Source organism: Petromyzon marinus, chromosome 38 (genome assembly GCF_048934315.1).
Source record: "Petromyzon marinus isolate PM22_M1 ecotype Great Lakes invasive population chromosome 38, UKy_Petmar_22M1.pri1.0, whole genome shotgun sequence".
NCBI lineage: Eukaryota > Metazoa > Chordata > Hyperoartia > Petromyzontiformes > Petromyzontidae > Petromyzon > Petromyzon marinus.
Window position 1 is genome coordinate 6,257,147 of NC_133704.1, and position 15,444 is coordinate 6,272,590.

At 49.4% G+C, this 15,444-nt stretch overlaps 1 protein-coding gene across 4 annotated transcripts in view; it reads right to left on the reverse strand.

Annotated features, from left to right (window-relative positions):
- Window positions 1-12,915, reverse strand: part of LOC116950207 (smoothelin-like) — a 49,840-nt gene extending 36,925 nt beyond the window's left edge. For 3 of the 4 annotated variants that reach the window (XM_032967814.2, XM_032967813.2, XM_032967812.2), the window contains exon 1: window positions 11,807-12,915. In XM_032967814.2, coding sequence (XP_032823705.2) covers window positions 11,807-12,268 — 462 coding nt within the window. In that variant the 5' untranslated portion in view covers window positions 12,269-12,915. The remainder of the gene's footprint in view (window positions 1-11,806) is intronic. The other variant, XM_032967815.2, reaches the window with a different exon arrangement.
- Window positions 12,916-15,444: the final 2,529 nt, after the last annotated feature.

The window sequence follows — 15,444 nt, forward strand, 5'->3', positions numbered from 1 at the left end:
CATCAACAACAACAACGACAACAACAACGACATCAACAACAACAACGACATCAACAACAACAACATCAACAACAACGACAACAACAACAACGACAACGACATCAACAACAACGACAACAACAACGACGGCAACATTAAAGCGGGGAATCGTTACGCCGAAAAAATGTACGGCGCTGGACCTTGAAAGGACCTCGTAAAGCACGTGTCTTCGTTTAAATCTCAGCTGCGCATTACGCTTGGGGAAAAGGAGACGTTTCTGAAGCGATGTACAGTTGCGTTCCTTTTGCATAGGTCAGGGCTGCTGAGGTTGCTTTATAAACTTTGTTTTTTATTTAAACATTTTTCTTCATGTGTTATTTGTATTATGTATTTGCAAAAAAAAAGTTGTTACGCCGTTATTTTATTTTGCCTACAATTTCACTTTTATTTTTCGTGCCTGTAAATCACTATGTATTGCATTTTTTTTTCTTTGCACGAATGGTGTTATAGAAATAAAGTTTTATTGAGTTTGATATCCACGCTGACTTTCGTCTCTCTGAATTAAAATGCTCTTGTTGCAACGATAATGTGTGAACTGTTACGTAAGAGTAATAATAATAATAATCGATCTACGACACTTAGTCAATCTGCTGCTGGGTGCGGCGGGCGGGATGGGGTTAAGGTCTTCCCACGCGCCTTGTCGGTCGTGAGAGTTTGCATGGCCATACTTCACCGCGCTGTTCGGCGATGGGGTGGGAAAGTGACCCAGGGGCTGGTTCAGCACAGGGCAGTAACCACCACTGACCACACTCACCAGCACGCCGCCATTCCAACCGCGAAGCCGTGATGCAGTAGTCGTAGTGGTAAGGTAAAGGTGCTACCCTGCAAGTGCCACTGCTGGTTGGAAGGGCCTCCATTAGATCTAGCTGGAGAGAGCCACCGTGTAAGATATTGTTACCCTACTCCTCGACCCAAGGCCGTAGCCATGGAGTCTACATTGGGGGGGGGGGGGAGCAAATCTTCCAGGGGGTCTGGGAGTCCCCCTCCCCCCAGAAAGAAAATCTAAATTTGAAAACTATTTTCCTGCCATTTCCTGCCTCAAATATTTAAAAATTCACTAATACATAGGATGGACATTTTTTTACAACAATGTCTAATAGTGTATTGTATATTATTGCTCTGTTTTTTTTTTACCTTTTCTTGTTTCATTGTATGTAATGGCAGAGATTAGGGATTAATAAAGTACAACCATAACCACAATCATTTAAACAGAAATCTATGCATTGTTATATGAAGACAAGTCCAGATATTGTGGCCAAGGTTAATCAAATTGTTGTTTTTATTTACATAGCATAGCAAATTATTATTTTTTCATATTTTTATAGCAATATATTGGGGGGGGGGGGCATTTTCAGCATATTTGAATATTTGGCGGGATGTGTGCCCCCCCCCCCAATATATTATAATTACGGCCTTGCCTCGACCACACACGACCGCCGATAGACTAACTGTGGCATTACCCGTTCGCACTGCTGCGAGGATTGAAGCTGCCGTGGTCTTTCGAGAAACTTGCAGCGTCCCGTTATTGTTAATAACAAAAATGCTTAAAAACACGGAGTTACAATGGCTGAGAACAAAAACGTGCCAAAGAGTATTTCATTTTTCAGCTGCTCTTAACCCTTAAGCGTATAACACCTAGGGAGTTGTACGGCTTAATTTAAATCAATGTTTGATATTACTCTACCGTTTACGTACGGCGTTGTCGGGGGGGGGGGGAATATATATTTAAGAAGTTTTTTTTTTCTTTTAAAGGTCGGATGCCGAGCCGATAACGATGACAAGCAACGGGACGAGATGTTCTGAACATTCGGTTCCCACTCTCGATGTCTCTTTATTTACGGCTGAAGTAAGGCGATCACTTCCAATCTCGGGTCTCCCACTGATTGCAATGCTGGACCGACGCCAATGATGTCGTCTCGTAAGTGCTTCCAGCGCTCCCCCTTTACCCATGTTATAAGAAAACATGATTTATTCTGAGAAAATTTAAACATCGCTGTGATCCCTTCCGTGTCCGCCACCCCCCCCCCCCCCTGAAGCACCTACAAGCGACGACGAAATCTTGCCGACCGGCACGCTGACGCCTGCACAGCTGCGAACGCACGCAAGCAACGGCGTACGGTACGAAAGTAAAACGTGCATTGGATGTTCGTAAACGTTTGGATTACTTGGCATATTGATATGAGCAGATCTACCTGGACTGCATCCCGATCGAGCCTGGAACGACCCTCCCCCCCTCCCAGTGGTCCGTGCTGTAGCCCCCCCCCCTTCCCTGTTCAAGTCCAGGTTCAAGACTTTACCCCTTCCCCTCCCCTGCTTTTTGCCGGATCACCGACTTCATCATTCTCGCTGCGGTATAGTTTAAATAAAAATGCCCGGTGTTTCCGTACAGTGTCCTGAGAGATGCGGCCACGTTTTCGGCGCTCGCACAAATCTCGCGGTCGCCGCGTGTAGCGGAGGCCCCGTTACCGCGTCGCTCGGGACACGCGCCACAGATCCCCGTCAACATCTCGGAAGCTAAAAAGCGGGAGGGACCGTTTTGTGGCCTGGGTGGCGCCTGCAAGCGTTCCGCATCAGTTTGCTAAACCTCTTCCGCGCCGTACGTTGCCAACCGTGTTCATCGGAGGCGGTGTGTGGGGGGGGGGGAAAGGGCAACAAGCGACGCACGAACAAAATGGGTTACCGGGGTTGTCGTGGGCTCCTTGGGAGCCTCGCAGTGGGGACGGCCAAGGGTCCGTCCATAAATGACGTCACGCGATTTTGGACGATTTTTGACCCCCCCCCCCCCCATCGTCACACGGCGTCACAAAAAGTCAGACCCCCTCCCTGAAATATGACGTCACAAAGCTCTGCCCCCCCCCCCAAATATATATAAAACGTGCTTCGAATCGCTTTAAACTATTGTCATTGTAACGCGTATTTAATGTGGCGCTGCACTCTGATGTTGTAGGAGAAAACATTAATTTAAAAAGTCGATTTAATTAAGTAGAACGTGTTGTCTATATTTATTTCAAGCTGCGCGTCACATTTCTCACCCCCCCCCTCTCCTCCTCGTCACACATCGTCACAAATGTCTGACCCTCCCCCCACCTAGGTGCGTGACGTAATTTATGGACGGCCCCCAAGGGGGCAATGCGGCAAACACACCCGCCCGTGGCACGGCGATTCCATGCTCCACGTGTTCACCGAGTCGCGCTCAGCGTGGCGTGGAGGGGGCCCTCGTCCAGCAGTGGATTGACACACGAGCGGCTGCGTCTTAGAGACACGAATGGCCGTCGCCTCCACGCGTTGTTGCGCGCGTGCATTCGCCCCGCAGGTGAAAGCAAAGAAAGCGTTTCACGGGGGGAAGGGCGGTGGGGGGACTCGTGTAGGGAATGTCCGTTTGGCACAGGGCTTAATGCTAATAGACTTGAATTGAGAGGGTGACCTCATGTCTTTGCCATGCGGGCCGTATGTAAAATTGTAAACAGAGTTCTGGTTTTGGGGGGAGGGGGTAGGAGTTGGTGCACTTGGCTGGATGGTAAGGAGTGGGGCGAGTGGGTGGGTGGGTGGGTGTGTGGGGGGTGTTGCATGCGTGTGCTGCAGGATGAGGGGATGCAGGCGGGGAGGGCAAGGGGGAGCCTGCGCTCAAGAAGTGAATCCAGCTGTCTCGCCTCGCGTGCCCGTACTAAGCCAGCGAGAGAGGCAGTCGTGGGAGAGAGGGGCCTCGCGATCGTCCGAGGTGTCGGCGCAGCCTTCCAGCAGCAAGCCTGCGAGCGTGCCACCTTTGCGACGGCGGAGTTTGCGGCTGCCGAGTGTTTGGGTACCCGGCAACTGCCTTGCGAGCGGGCTGCGCAATGAGGATGCGACAACGGGCGGCCGTGCGCGCTGCCTGCGTTATTGCACGAGTTGGCAGCCCGCGACATCCCACTGCGGGGGAATAGCCTCTCACGTTGGATTCCTGTCCCGATCCCCTGTCGAGCGGCCTCCGACCCCTCTGATTTTCGTCTCCCCAGTCGACATTAGTCTGCTACGGTGTTCTCTCTGCATCGTTTGCCTTCTCTCGGTATCCACTCCCCAGGTCATTTGTCCAGCTCGCTAACCCATTTGAACTGATATCCACGTAGGCTAGGATATTTTAACTTCGTCGCCTGGTGTGCAGGAGGCTCATGGGTTCGATCCTGACCCTGATGCCTGCTGTATATTTGGAGTTAGCGTGTTCTCCCCGTGGTCGCGTGGATTTTTCGTCCAGTTTTTTTTCCTCCACATTTATAATCAACGTTCGTTTAGAGTATTTGGTTGCTATAAATGTCCACACGATCAGCCACTTCGTTGAGCTATCATTTGTGGCCTGGTTGCTTCTGAAAAATTTGTAATATTTTAGTTTGAGTTAGTTTTGAATTTATAGCTGTCTTGGCTGTCTGCTCTGTGCTCCGAGCCAGCACCACTTAGAACCTGGGCTGGAATCTGGGTTTCAGCGGCTCATGATTGAACCAGGTTTTTCAGGTGTAGAGAGTTGATAGTCTCAGCCCAGTCACCAAAAAAAACCTGCATTAAAATCCACGGTATTACATTTCGTTTTACATTTAATGTAGCCCTATTCCTGCTCTGGGAACTAAAACTATCAGTGTGCCTGTCATTTTAAGAAAGCATTCTCAACGTAGAGTGTGTGGGAAAGTGTAACCCCGACTGTGTAAGGGCCAAAAATGCCACCGAGTTTATTTGGTTTGTGTACACGGAAGTTGATTTAGTTCGTGTTTAGTTTATTGTCCTTCCCTCCGCACCTCCCATTAGCACGGTTGGCTCCGCACGGGTGCGAAAGAAGTTCAACATACATGTGCATGACACATTGATCCCGTTTAAACCAGTTGCCCGGCAAATTCTACACGGGAGATACGTGGTGCCGTGTGAACCCAGCAGCAGCAGCAACAACAACAACAAAACATCAACATTGCAGAGAACGAGTACAGACTGGGTCCTCGGGTGAATATCGCAACGGCTGACAGACGAGCTATTTAACGGTCGTAAACAAACACGCGAACATGTTGGGCGATGGTGCGATCGGAATACATCGGTGGGTGGGAAAGTAAAAAAGAAGAGACCAGAGAAATGACGGCATGATTCCGTCTCCTTTCATGGTCACCAACTCTCACGGAGCTCTGCGTAAACTCTCCCGTTGCGGTTTCTTTTTTTTACTTTAAAAATCGGCGCGACCTTGTTTTGGGAACGCGAGCCGATTTGTTTGCGCGCACACAGACGATGTAAACAGAGGGGCAAATCTTGCCCCCCTCCTCCCCCCCCCCAGCAATTACGGTCATCAAATTGAGTTGCGCAGGGGAAGGAGGACAGGGGGAGGGAAGATTAAGGTAGCCCAACAAACTCATTGCCAGTTGCTGTCCTCCGCAGTGGCCCGGTACGACGTGCGCTTGGGCACGCCGCCCGTCCCCCCCCCCCCCCCCCATGGGTCAAGTAGCGGCGCTAGGCCCCTGCCTTCTGCCGTCGTAAACTAAAAACAAGAGCTTCGTAGCTCATCGGATTTCTCCAAGATAATATAAAGACCCCCTCACCCCCCCGCCCCCCCGATTCTAACAAACGGTAACGTAATTGACACGTCGAGGAGGAACGAGACGCGTTAAAGGTACTAGCGGTGACTCGTACGGCCAGGAAAGCGATGGGCTGAATAGACGTTGTGTATCAGCCAAGGCAGTCTTTTAAACAACGAAAACAGTTTCACAATAATCTTGCGGCTGCTGCAGCAGCGCCACGACTTCTCTTCAAAGTTACAATTCACGGCCAACTTTTGTCATTTCACTGCTGGCTGAAGGCCTTCCCCCACACGCTGTGTTGGTCATTGAGGTTTGTCGGATTGTTTTTTTAGCACGGTAGTCAGGACGGGTTGGTCGAAGGTGAGAATCTAACTGGGGACCGGTTCGGGTATCACACGCGCCAGTAATGTTAGCCATGGGCCAGGATTTGGGTCAGGTCACCGAGTTCAGAGTGCAGTGCACTAACCAATGTCCCACCGCTCTATCTCTAAAATTCAAGACGTTTAACAAGATGTATAACTGCAATCAATACATATCCAGCGTGTAAATAGGCTGATTCGCGTTGTTTATTTATTTTACCCAACTATATCCTGAAACAGTATTTTACGGCACGAATAAATATTTATGCATGTTGAACTTCTTTCGCACCGTACACAGTCAACCGTGCTAAACGGAGATGCGGAAATATCTATAAAGCTATAACAAAAATGTTATGCCTATGATGTAAACCACATAATCATGATGTTGGCCAATGGCCAGAAATAGAACTTGGGTTACGGAGCAAAATGGGTAAAATGTCAATAAATTACACTTTAATCATTCCACATACGACTAATTAATATGAGACTACAGTACATGATTGTCAGGTTCATAGCACAATGTGCTAAGCACTCTTCCACCCCCTCGGTATCAGCCGTAGAGTGTATTCTCTCCAGTTGAGAACCTGCAAATACTTTAAGAGTCTATGTGGCAGCGGTGACTTGTGTTCAAACACATGGCAGTGGTACGGTGCAATAGAGACCGAGCGTGCACAGCAGCGAAGATGTTCTGTTACAAAAACACAACTTTTTTTTAGGGCATCTTAAAAAATATATATCAAAAACAACCGAAAGCATATCGCAACGAGGTGCTGAAAAATGCTCACAATATGCTATCACCATGAGACAGGGATGCAGATGCAATCAGACGAGGGCCAAAACACGGCTCGAATGAATCGCACTCAGAATTTCGAGAGACCCACGTTCGAGAGGACGGCTCGTAACTACGGGAAGGGAGAGTCCAGGTTGTTGCGGGTTGGAAGAGGAGCGTTACCAGATATTGAAGTTAACTCGAGGTGACTTGATAGAGAAATCTAGCGGGTTGCCTTAGATTCGTTATCATCGTCATCGGCCATGATCAATTCACTGCTGGGTGGAGGCCACCCCAAACCGTCTCCATCTCCCGCAGCTTTGCGATGCAACGATCCGTCTAGCACGTGCACGTGGGCCAATTGCATTCCTTGATCTCCTTGATGGACGTCCTGTCACCTTGTTGAAGCGAGAAAAGCGCAGACTCAAAAATACCAAGATTTTTTTGGTCCGGAAATTTGTGGGTGTCTCCTTCCTGGTCGAATCTAAACACCGTGGCGGTTCCCGGACACCCAAGGCACCCACGGTGGCTATAGCACTGTGCCTAAAAATTTAGACTAGTTTTTTTTTCAAGGGATACTCCATTGGCAGTGGTGCACAATCACAAAAAAAACCCCAACACATCCACCAATAACACCAACCCAGCAAAGAAAAACGACTGGTCACGTTTTGGGGAAATGCTCCTCCACAGCTGGAGAGACTGGGGGTATAATAGTTGGAGACTGCAGCACCATGGGACCCTGATGGGGAAAACAAATTGTGAGATGGATCGTGGAGTCGGATGCTCGGTTGCGGTTCTCGTTTTCGAAGGGGCGATCTCTTCAAGCGCTCCAGCTCTCACACTTCGTGAACGGCGCTCTGTGCAAGCCTTCAGTCCCCACCTTTGCGTGAACCGTTCCTCGCCACCGTCACCCCATTGTCAATGGGGACATTGTGAGTGCGGACAGGCGCACAGGCAAGTTGGCATGAACGGCTGTTTCACATTCGCCTTCTTAGAGAAGTTGTGTACGAGCAAAGAGTCACCTGGGTGAGTAAAATTATCTTAAGCTCGGGACGTCACGAATCTGGCTGGGCGATGCGGTGGTCAGAGTGCGTGGATAGCCATCACAATCTTGTGAGTTCAATCCTGCTTAAGTGCCAACTCGGACCTTTACATCTCCAGGGGTCAATCGATGCAATTCTACATTGCAGAGAGGGATTGCGATTTGGATGTCATCGTCCCTGTCACGAGAAAATTTGGAATTTCAGTCGCTTGGCTCAGTGCCGTAAACACTAAATGATCAATGCCCCCCCCTTGTTTGTTTTGAGTTGGAAACCACGTGTTATTGTTGACGTCATTCCATTACAAATTGAGACAACAACCAAAGTACAGTTCCTCGCCACGGTTAACACCAGCGATGAGCGATACCTGAAGCAGCCCTGGGCTAACCTTCACCTAACCAATCCGCACTGACCAGCATTGTGAAGTATGTATGTACGTATACTGCACTTCTTTCGCAACCCTGATAATCAGAGGTGCGGTCAAATAACCCTCATGACCAACACCGCATTAGATGGCCTTAATCCATCAGTATATTGATAAAGGCCTGAAAAGTTACGATTTTTTTTGCTTGCTGCAATGCATTACAAATGTAAAATATATAAAGGCACCAATCGGCCCAGTTATTATACGGATATCCCTAACTCTCTCTTCTTTGTCTCTTCCTGACATCTTCGGCCGAATCGCGTGGACCATGCCCTCCTCCTTCTCTCTGTCCATTCATTCCTGGCCTGGCCCATCACCTCGACGTCCACTCCACAGGCTGCCGCGGTGGCTAGGAGATGTCAACTACCTCGCCTGGTGTGCAGGAGGTCATGGGTTCGGTCCCGACCCCTGCTGTATAATTGCAGTTTGCGAGTCTCTTCTCCCCGTGGTCGCGTGGATTTTTTCTCTGGGTCCTCCGGTGTTTCTCTCCACATTTAGAATCAACGTCGCGCGTTTAGATTATTTGGATGTTCTACATGTCCACGTGATGACGATAAGCCACTTCGTTGAGCTATCATTTGTGGCCAGGTTGCCTCTGAAAAAGAGCTACAGTGAGGGAAAAAAAGTATTTGATCCCCTGCTGATTTTGTACGTTTGCCGACTGACAAATAAATGATCAGTCTATAATTTTAATGGTAGGTTTATTTGAACAGTGAGAGACAGAATAACAACTAAAAAATGCAGAAAAACGCATGTTAAAAATGTTGTAAATTTATTTGCATTTTAATGAGGGAAATAAGTATTTGACCCCCTCTCAATCAGAAATATTTCTGGCTCCCAGGTGTCTTTTATACAGGTAACGAGCTGAGATTAGGAGCACACTCTTAAAGGGAGTGCTCCTAATCTCAGCTTGTTACCTGTATAAGACACCTGTCCACAGAAGCAATCAATAAATCAGATACCAAACTCTCCACCATGGCCAAGACCAAAGAGCTCTCCAAGGATGTCAGGGACAACATTGTAGACCTACACAAGGCTGGCATGGGCTACAAGACCATTGCCAAGCAGCTTGGTGAGAAGGTGACAACAGTTGGTGCGATTATTCGCAAATGGAAGAAACACAAAAGAACTGTCAGTCTCCCTCGGCCTGTGGCTCCATGCAAGATCTCACCTCGTGGAGTTGCAATGATCATGAGAACGGTGAGGAATCAGCCCAGAACTACACGGGAGGATCTTGTCAACGATTTCAAGGCAGCTGGGACCATAGTCACCAAGAAAACAATTGGTAACACTATGCCGTGAAGGACTGAAATCATGCAGCGCCCGCAAGGTCCCCCTGCTCAAGAAAGCACATATACATGCCCGTCTGAAGTTTGCCAATTAATGGCCGAATGATTCAGAGGACAACTGGGTGAAAGTGTTGTGGTCAGATGAGACCAAATTGGAGCTCTTTGGCATCAACTCAACTCGCCGTGTTTGGAGGAGGAGGAATGCTGCCTATGACCCCAAGAACACCATCCCCACCGTCAAACATGGAGGTGGAAACATTATCCTTTGGGGGTGTTCTGCTAAGGGGACAGGACAACTTCACCGCATCAAAGGGACGATGGACGGGGCCATGTACCGTCAAATCTTGGGTGAGAACCTCCTTCCCTCAGCCAGGGCATTGAAAATGGGTCGTGGATGGGTATTCCAGCATGACAATGACCCAAAACACACGGCCAAGGCAACAAAGGAGTGGCTCAAGAAGAAGCACATTAAGGTCCTGGAGTGGCCTAGCCAGTCTCCAGACCTTAATCCCATTGAAAATCTGTGGAGGGAGCTGAAGGTTCGAGTTGCCAAACGTCAGCCTCGAAACCTTAATGACTTGGAGAAGATCTGCAAAGAGGAGTGGGACAAAATACATCCTGAGATGTGTGCAAACCGGTGGCCAACTACAAGAAACGTCTGACCTCTGTGATTGCCAACAAGGGTTTTGCCACCAAGTACTAAGTCATGTTTTGCAGAGGGGTCAAATACTTATTTCCCTCATTAAAATGCAAATCAATTTATAACATTTTTGACATGCGTTTTTCTAGATTTTTTTGTTGTTATTCTGTCTATTACTGTTCAAATAAACATACCATAAAAATTATAGACTGATCATTTCTTTGTCAGTGGGCAAACGTACAAAATCAGCAGGGGATCAAATACTTTTTTCCCTCACTGTACATAGCTCAGTGTGGGCCTTACCTTGCAAATAAAATGAGAAGTTTAGCTTTAGTTCTTCATCACTTGTTTCACTCACCACGTGAAACCACCTCATACTCCTCCTTACCTGAACTTTGCCCCCCAGTTTCCACCCTAATGTTCATGTGTAGTCTCTCGGTCACTATGTAAAGCCGAGGATCTTTATACAAATCTATGTGACTATATGCAAGTCTCTGTGCATATGATAATCTCTGGGTCTCTATGTAAGTATATGTAAGTCTCTGTTGGTCTTTGGGTCTTAATCTGTATATGTGAATCTTAGTTAGTCAATGGGTGTCTATATAGGTATATGTGGGTCTGTGTTCATCTATAGTTCTTTATGGCATTCTTTGCGTCTCTGTTTGAGTCGGTGTTAGTCTATATGTGTATGTAACTCTATGTAAGTGTGGGTCTCTATGTAAGTTTGTCTCTCTTTGTAAGTCGTAAGTCTATAGAGACTATGGGTCTCCATGCAAGTCTATGTGAGTGTAAGTCTCTATATAAGTGTACGTCTCTCTGTGTAAGTCGGTATAAGTATATGGGTCTCTATGTAAGTCTATGTGAGTGTGAGTCTCTATGTAAGTTTATGTCTCTCTGTGTTAGTCGGTATAAGTATATGGGTCTCTATGCAAGTCTATGTGAGTGTGAGTCTCTATGTAAGTTTATGTCTCTCTGTGTAAGTCGGTTTATGTCTATGGGTCTCTATGCAAGTCTATGGGTCTCTATGCAAGTCACCTCTTCCTGGAATTGTCCTCACTCAGGTGAACTCTGCATTCTTGGTCCCCTTTCTGTCCAGGGTCATTATCACCACACCAAAGTCTGACTCACCACTTCCAACCACCTCATATTTCTTAATCTCGCCATATCTCTATCTGTGCCCCCATATCAAACCATCTGTCGCTACAATCGTACGCGACAGCACACGCACACACACACCCAACGTCGCCGTGGCAACCTGGGCCGCATAAATACAGGGCCCCTTCGGGGCTGCAGCCCAGACCGTCGAATTTTGCCTCCAAAAATGTGCGTACAACTTTACGGCGGTTGAAACGCAACGCTGGGGCACTGTGATAGACCCTGTAGGTAATTTGATCGTTCGCAGCCGTAGCATCGCCGTGTGTATTGATACCAGTTGAGTGCCAGACTTCAATGAGTTGTACTCGTCTCGACTCTGATTTAGCGTCACAGCTGCGTAACACCGCATTGCAAAAAAAAACAACCACACAGAACTGAAATAACCATGGGAAGCATTAAGCATCGCGCATGGGTGACGGTCGTTGTAGTGGTGGTGGTGGGAACACAACAGCGTGAAGGAAGTGAATATCCAAAAGATAAGCCCCCTTCCCCCCCCAACGAACTACTAACAGCCCCCGAGCCCCCATCAACCTTAACGTGACCCCTGCACAGCGCCGGGCGTTACTCACGAGCTTGATCTTCAGCGTGGTGTTGAACGCCGACTTTTGCGAACCGGCGCCGTCGAGGGCTACGGCCACCGCCGACGTCGGGCGCTCGTAGGCGGTGGCCGCGGCGGCGGAGGGAGCCGCCGCGGCCACCGTGGCGAGCGGTGCGGCGGCGCGATCATCGACCCCGAGCAACTTGGTGAGCATCTCGACGCGACCGGCGAGCCGAGTCTGCTCGGCCCTCAGCCTCATGTTCTCGTCCCGGAGGTCGTTGATCATCTTGATGAGCGGGCCCATCTGACGGGCCATCTCCTCCACCTTCTTGTCCACCGCCTTCTTGAAGCCGTGCAGGTCGATGCTGATCTCCTGTACGGCGCTGTGCAGCGGCCCCTCGCTGTAGGCCCCCAGCACGTGGGTCTGGATGCGAGGGTTGTTGTTCCCCAGCGCCGCGATGTCCGCAGCCGGCATCTTGAAGCTCACTTCCATGGCGGGAAGATTCCGCTTTCTCAAATCCTCTTTCTCTCTCTCTCTGCGTGTGTCTGCCTCTTCCCGAGCTCAACTCGCGAGCGTCTGAGGTCCTCGCTGCGTCACGGTCGCGCTCAAGTAATGGAGCCTCTCGCCCCCGGGGCCGAGCGAATTTCCAGAAGTGGCCCTCCCCCCCCCCCCCTGTTTATTTACGAAGCTGTCATGATGATTTAAGAAGTTACGCGCGCACGTTCTGAACGGTATCCATGTGGCACGCGCGTCGCTCCAACAACATCTCCGGCCAGTGGCTCGCTCGAACCTCCTCCACGTCCTCCTTCCTCCTCCTCCGATGACGCCTGGTCTTGCGTTACGTCAATAAATTGACTTCTTCGCTGTCGTTGTCAAACGCTCTGGAGCCCGTGTCCACCCCCCTCCCCTCTCCTTTGACTCGTGCCGTACCAACACGCGGCCCCCTTCGGCCGCAGCCACGCGCGGCCGGCGTCATGCACCACCACGACCACCAGCTTTGCCGGCAAGGAATTTGCTGCTGATGATGCTGCTGCTGCTGCTCTTGCTGCATGAGAAACAGCTCCGGCTAATGGGAAGCATTGATTTTGAGTGCCAAGCGCGTGGGTCGCTGGTGGAGACTGGAGGTTGGAGGGAGAAAGTTGGGTGGGGGGGGAGGAGGGATGGGTGGAGGGAGGTTTGCTGCTTTGGGATTTCATTTGGGGGTAGGGGATTGGAGACGAGGGGGATGGTTGGTGGTGGTAGAGGGGGCGAGTGTTGGGGGGGGCGGGACCGGTGTAGGATGGGGGGGGGGGTAAGGTGAGGGGGGGGGGCTATCGAAACTAACTTGGAAGTCACTGGGGATTGCAGTGCAGATTACGCAGTTTGGGAAAGAAACCAGATACAGCTGGAGCCAATCCAAATCAATTCATCTCCCATTGGGCTGTGGGCAGGACAGCTGGGGAAAACATAACACTAATAGGCGAGGCTGGACGGGGCGGGCGGACGCACCGCTACAAGGCAGCGATGCTTGTTGATTCGCCCGATCGCCGTTGATGCTTCTAAGGGCAGAGGCCGCTGAACGACTTTGTCGCAATCAACAACGGTGACGCGTCCGCAGACGACGTCGATTGCTTTAATACGCACGATTGTGCAGGAGGAGGTGGTGGGGTTGGGTGGGGAGGGGTGTTACGATCTCTTTTGTAATTCCTCTTCTTCTAAGCAGCCCGACCAAGTACATTTCCTGTTCTTGAACACTGTACGAATGTATTTGACGTTCCCGTAATCGTTGTATCTTGTATCGTGTGTGTGTTTGTATTCTGCGGGTTTTAAACAAAATATATAATTGTAGCCCTAGTGCGTTTTTTTTTAATATACCGTGGGCACACACACACACAACGTTGCAAAACGTGATGCTACATCTCAAGGGGGTATGCAGGTAAATTGCTTGAATTACAAATAAAGCGAATTCTGCAACAACAACAACAAACACCCACGGTGTGGGGATGGGGGGGGCGCGCGGAATATTTAATGGCGGTGCCGGGGAGGGCGGTGGTTTCGCATTTGGGAAATGGCTGGATCGTGGAATATTTTAGCGATGCCGTGTGATGGCTGAGCCATTCAACCCACCGCGCTCGGACACGAGCCTCACGTGTGCAACACGTGTGCAGCACATGTGCCAATTGTCCGGGGGATCGGAGTCACGTGTGCACCGCAAAAACGCGTCTTGAACTCCGAAGGGGGGGGGGGGCGGTGGTGTTTTTTCTTTGTGTTCTGGCCTCAAAACTCTTAACGCTGCGCCCACGTTATACGAACGGCAACTTTGCACAAAGTTCCATGTTTTTTATTAAAATCAAATGGGGGTAGGAACGTTTCTAAACAAATGTACAATTAGGTCTATGTTAACCGTGCGTTTTAATCATTGCGGTTTGCCGATCGTCTCATTCGAGCTGTGATGGAATCTGAACTTGCCCGAGTCGTTCTGCCCTTACCGTGTGTCTGACTATGTGTGAGCGGTAGAGTAGCGGTTAGCGCGCTGCACTAGGAACCCCTCGAGCCGAGTTCGATTCCCGCTCACGACCAACACCGGCGACGATTCTTTGAACCGATTGTGGACCTCCTCGAGGTCGACTGAGCCTCAAATGAATGCCTGGAGCGGTGCGTAAAATATCACCACTGGGGAGACAAAGGTGGTCGAGCCTGGTGGTGACCACCCACACCCTCGTGTATCGTGCCGGCCTTCATAGACGCTCGCTAACGGCACTTGTCCCAAAAGTCTGTTAAGGTTACGGTGGGGGGGGAGAACTTTATCTTTGTGTGCGGTTTTTGTAATGTTTTGTCAGCATCCATAGGTGCTCACTAACTGTCCCAACAGACAGCATAGGCTATGGGGGGGTAGGGGGGGAAGACCCTTGGTCTGTTTGTGTTTTCTGCGCGTGAAGCAGTCCAATGGCAGTTTGAGATTGCAGCATATGGACGACTTAATTCGCAGTGAGGTCTGTTCATGGATTGTTTTGTTTCCTTTTTTATCACAGCCGGAACACCACGTCCAGTATACCCCCTCGCTCGCTATTTTCGCAGTGGTTACGAGTTCACATGTCGCCTGTTCCTAATCTGTCCAGAGTGAAAGCCAGAAAATATTACGGTTCAAAACAAATTAAGCCTCCCCCCCCCCGGGCATATGTCTCCTAGGCGTAGAGTTTTGTTTTACTTAATGTCCAAGCCGTGGATTTTAGTGCCATTATATTGGTGTGAACCGCACATGTGGAGCCATTAAACGTGATAATGTTTATACGCCAGTGCTGGTGGGAACAATGGTTTTTGAGCTTTCGGAGCTGACCTCACCACCACTCATTTTGACCATGCAGGCCATTTACAAGGGGCTCATTAACTGCAATTACCTTTAGCTGTCCGACCCGGGGCATTAACAAAATACCAAAAAAAAGTTCCGAGCAGCTTTGTGGATTTTTTTTTAATCTGTGCGCACGCGCAACGATCTTCAAAAACTGCCGTGCCAACGATTTTTGCAAGTTCTGAGCCAGCAATGAAAATGTGATTCACGTGGTCCAAAAAGAAGCAGTAAAAAATATATACACGTACAAAACAATGCAACTTTAGCTGTCTACCATGACGCTGCAATGTTATGAAGTCACTGTGCGTTCCTTTAACGACAGAAAAAAAGACCAAACCGC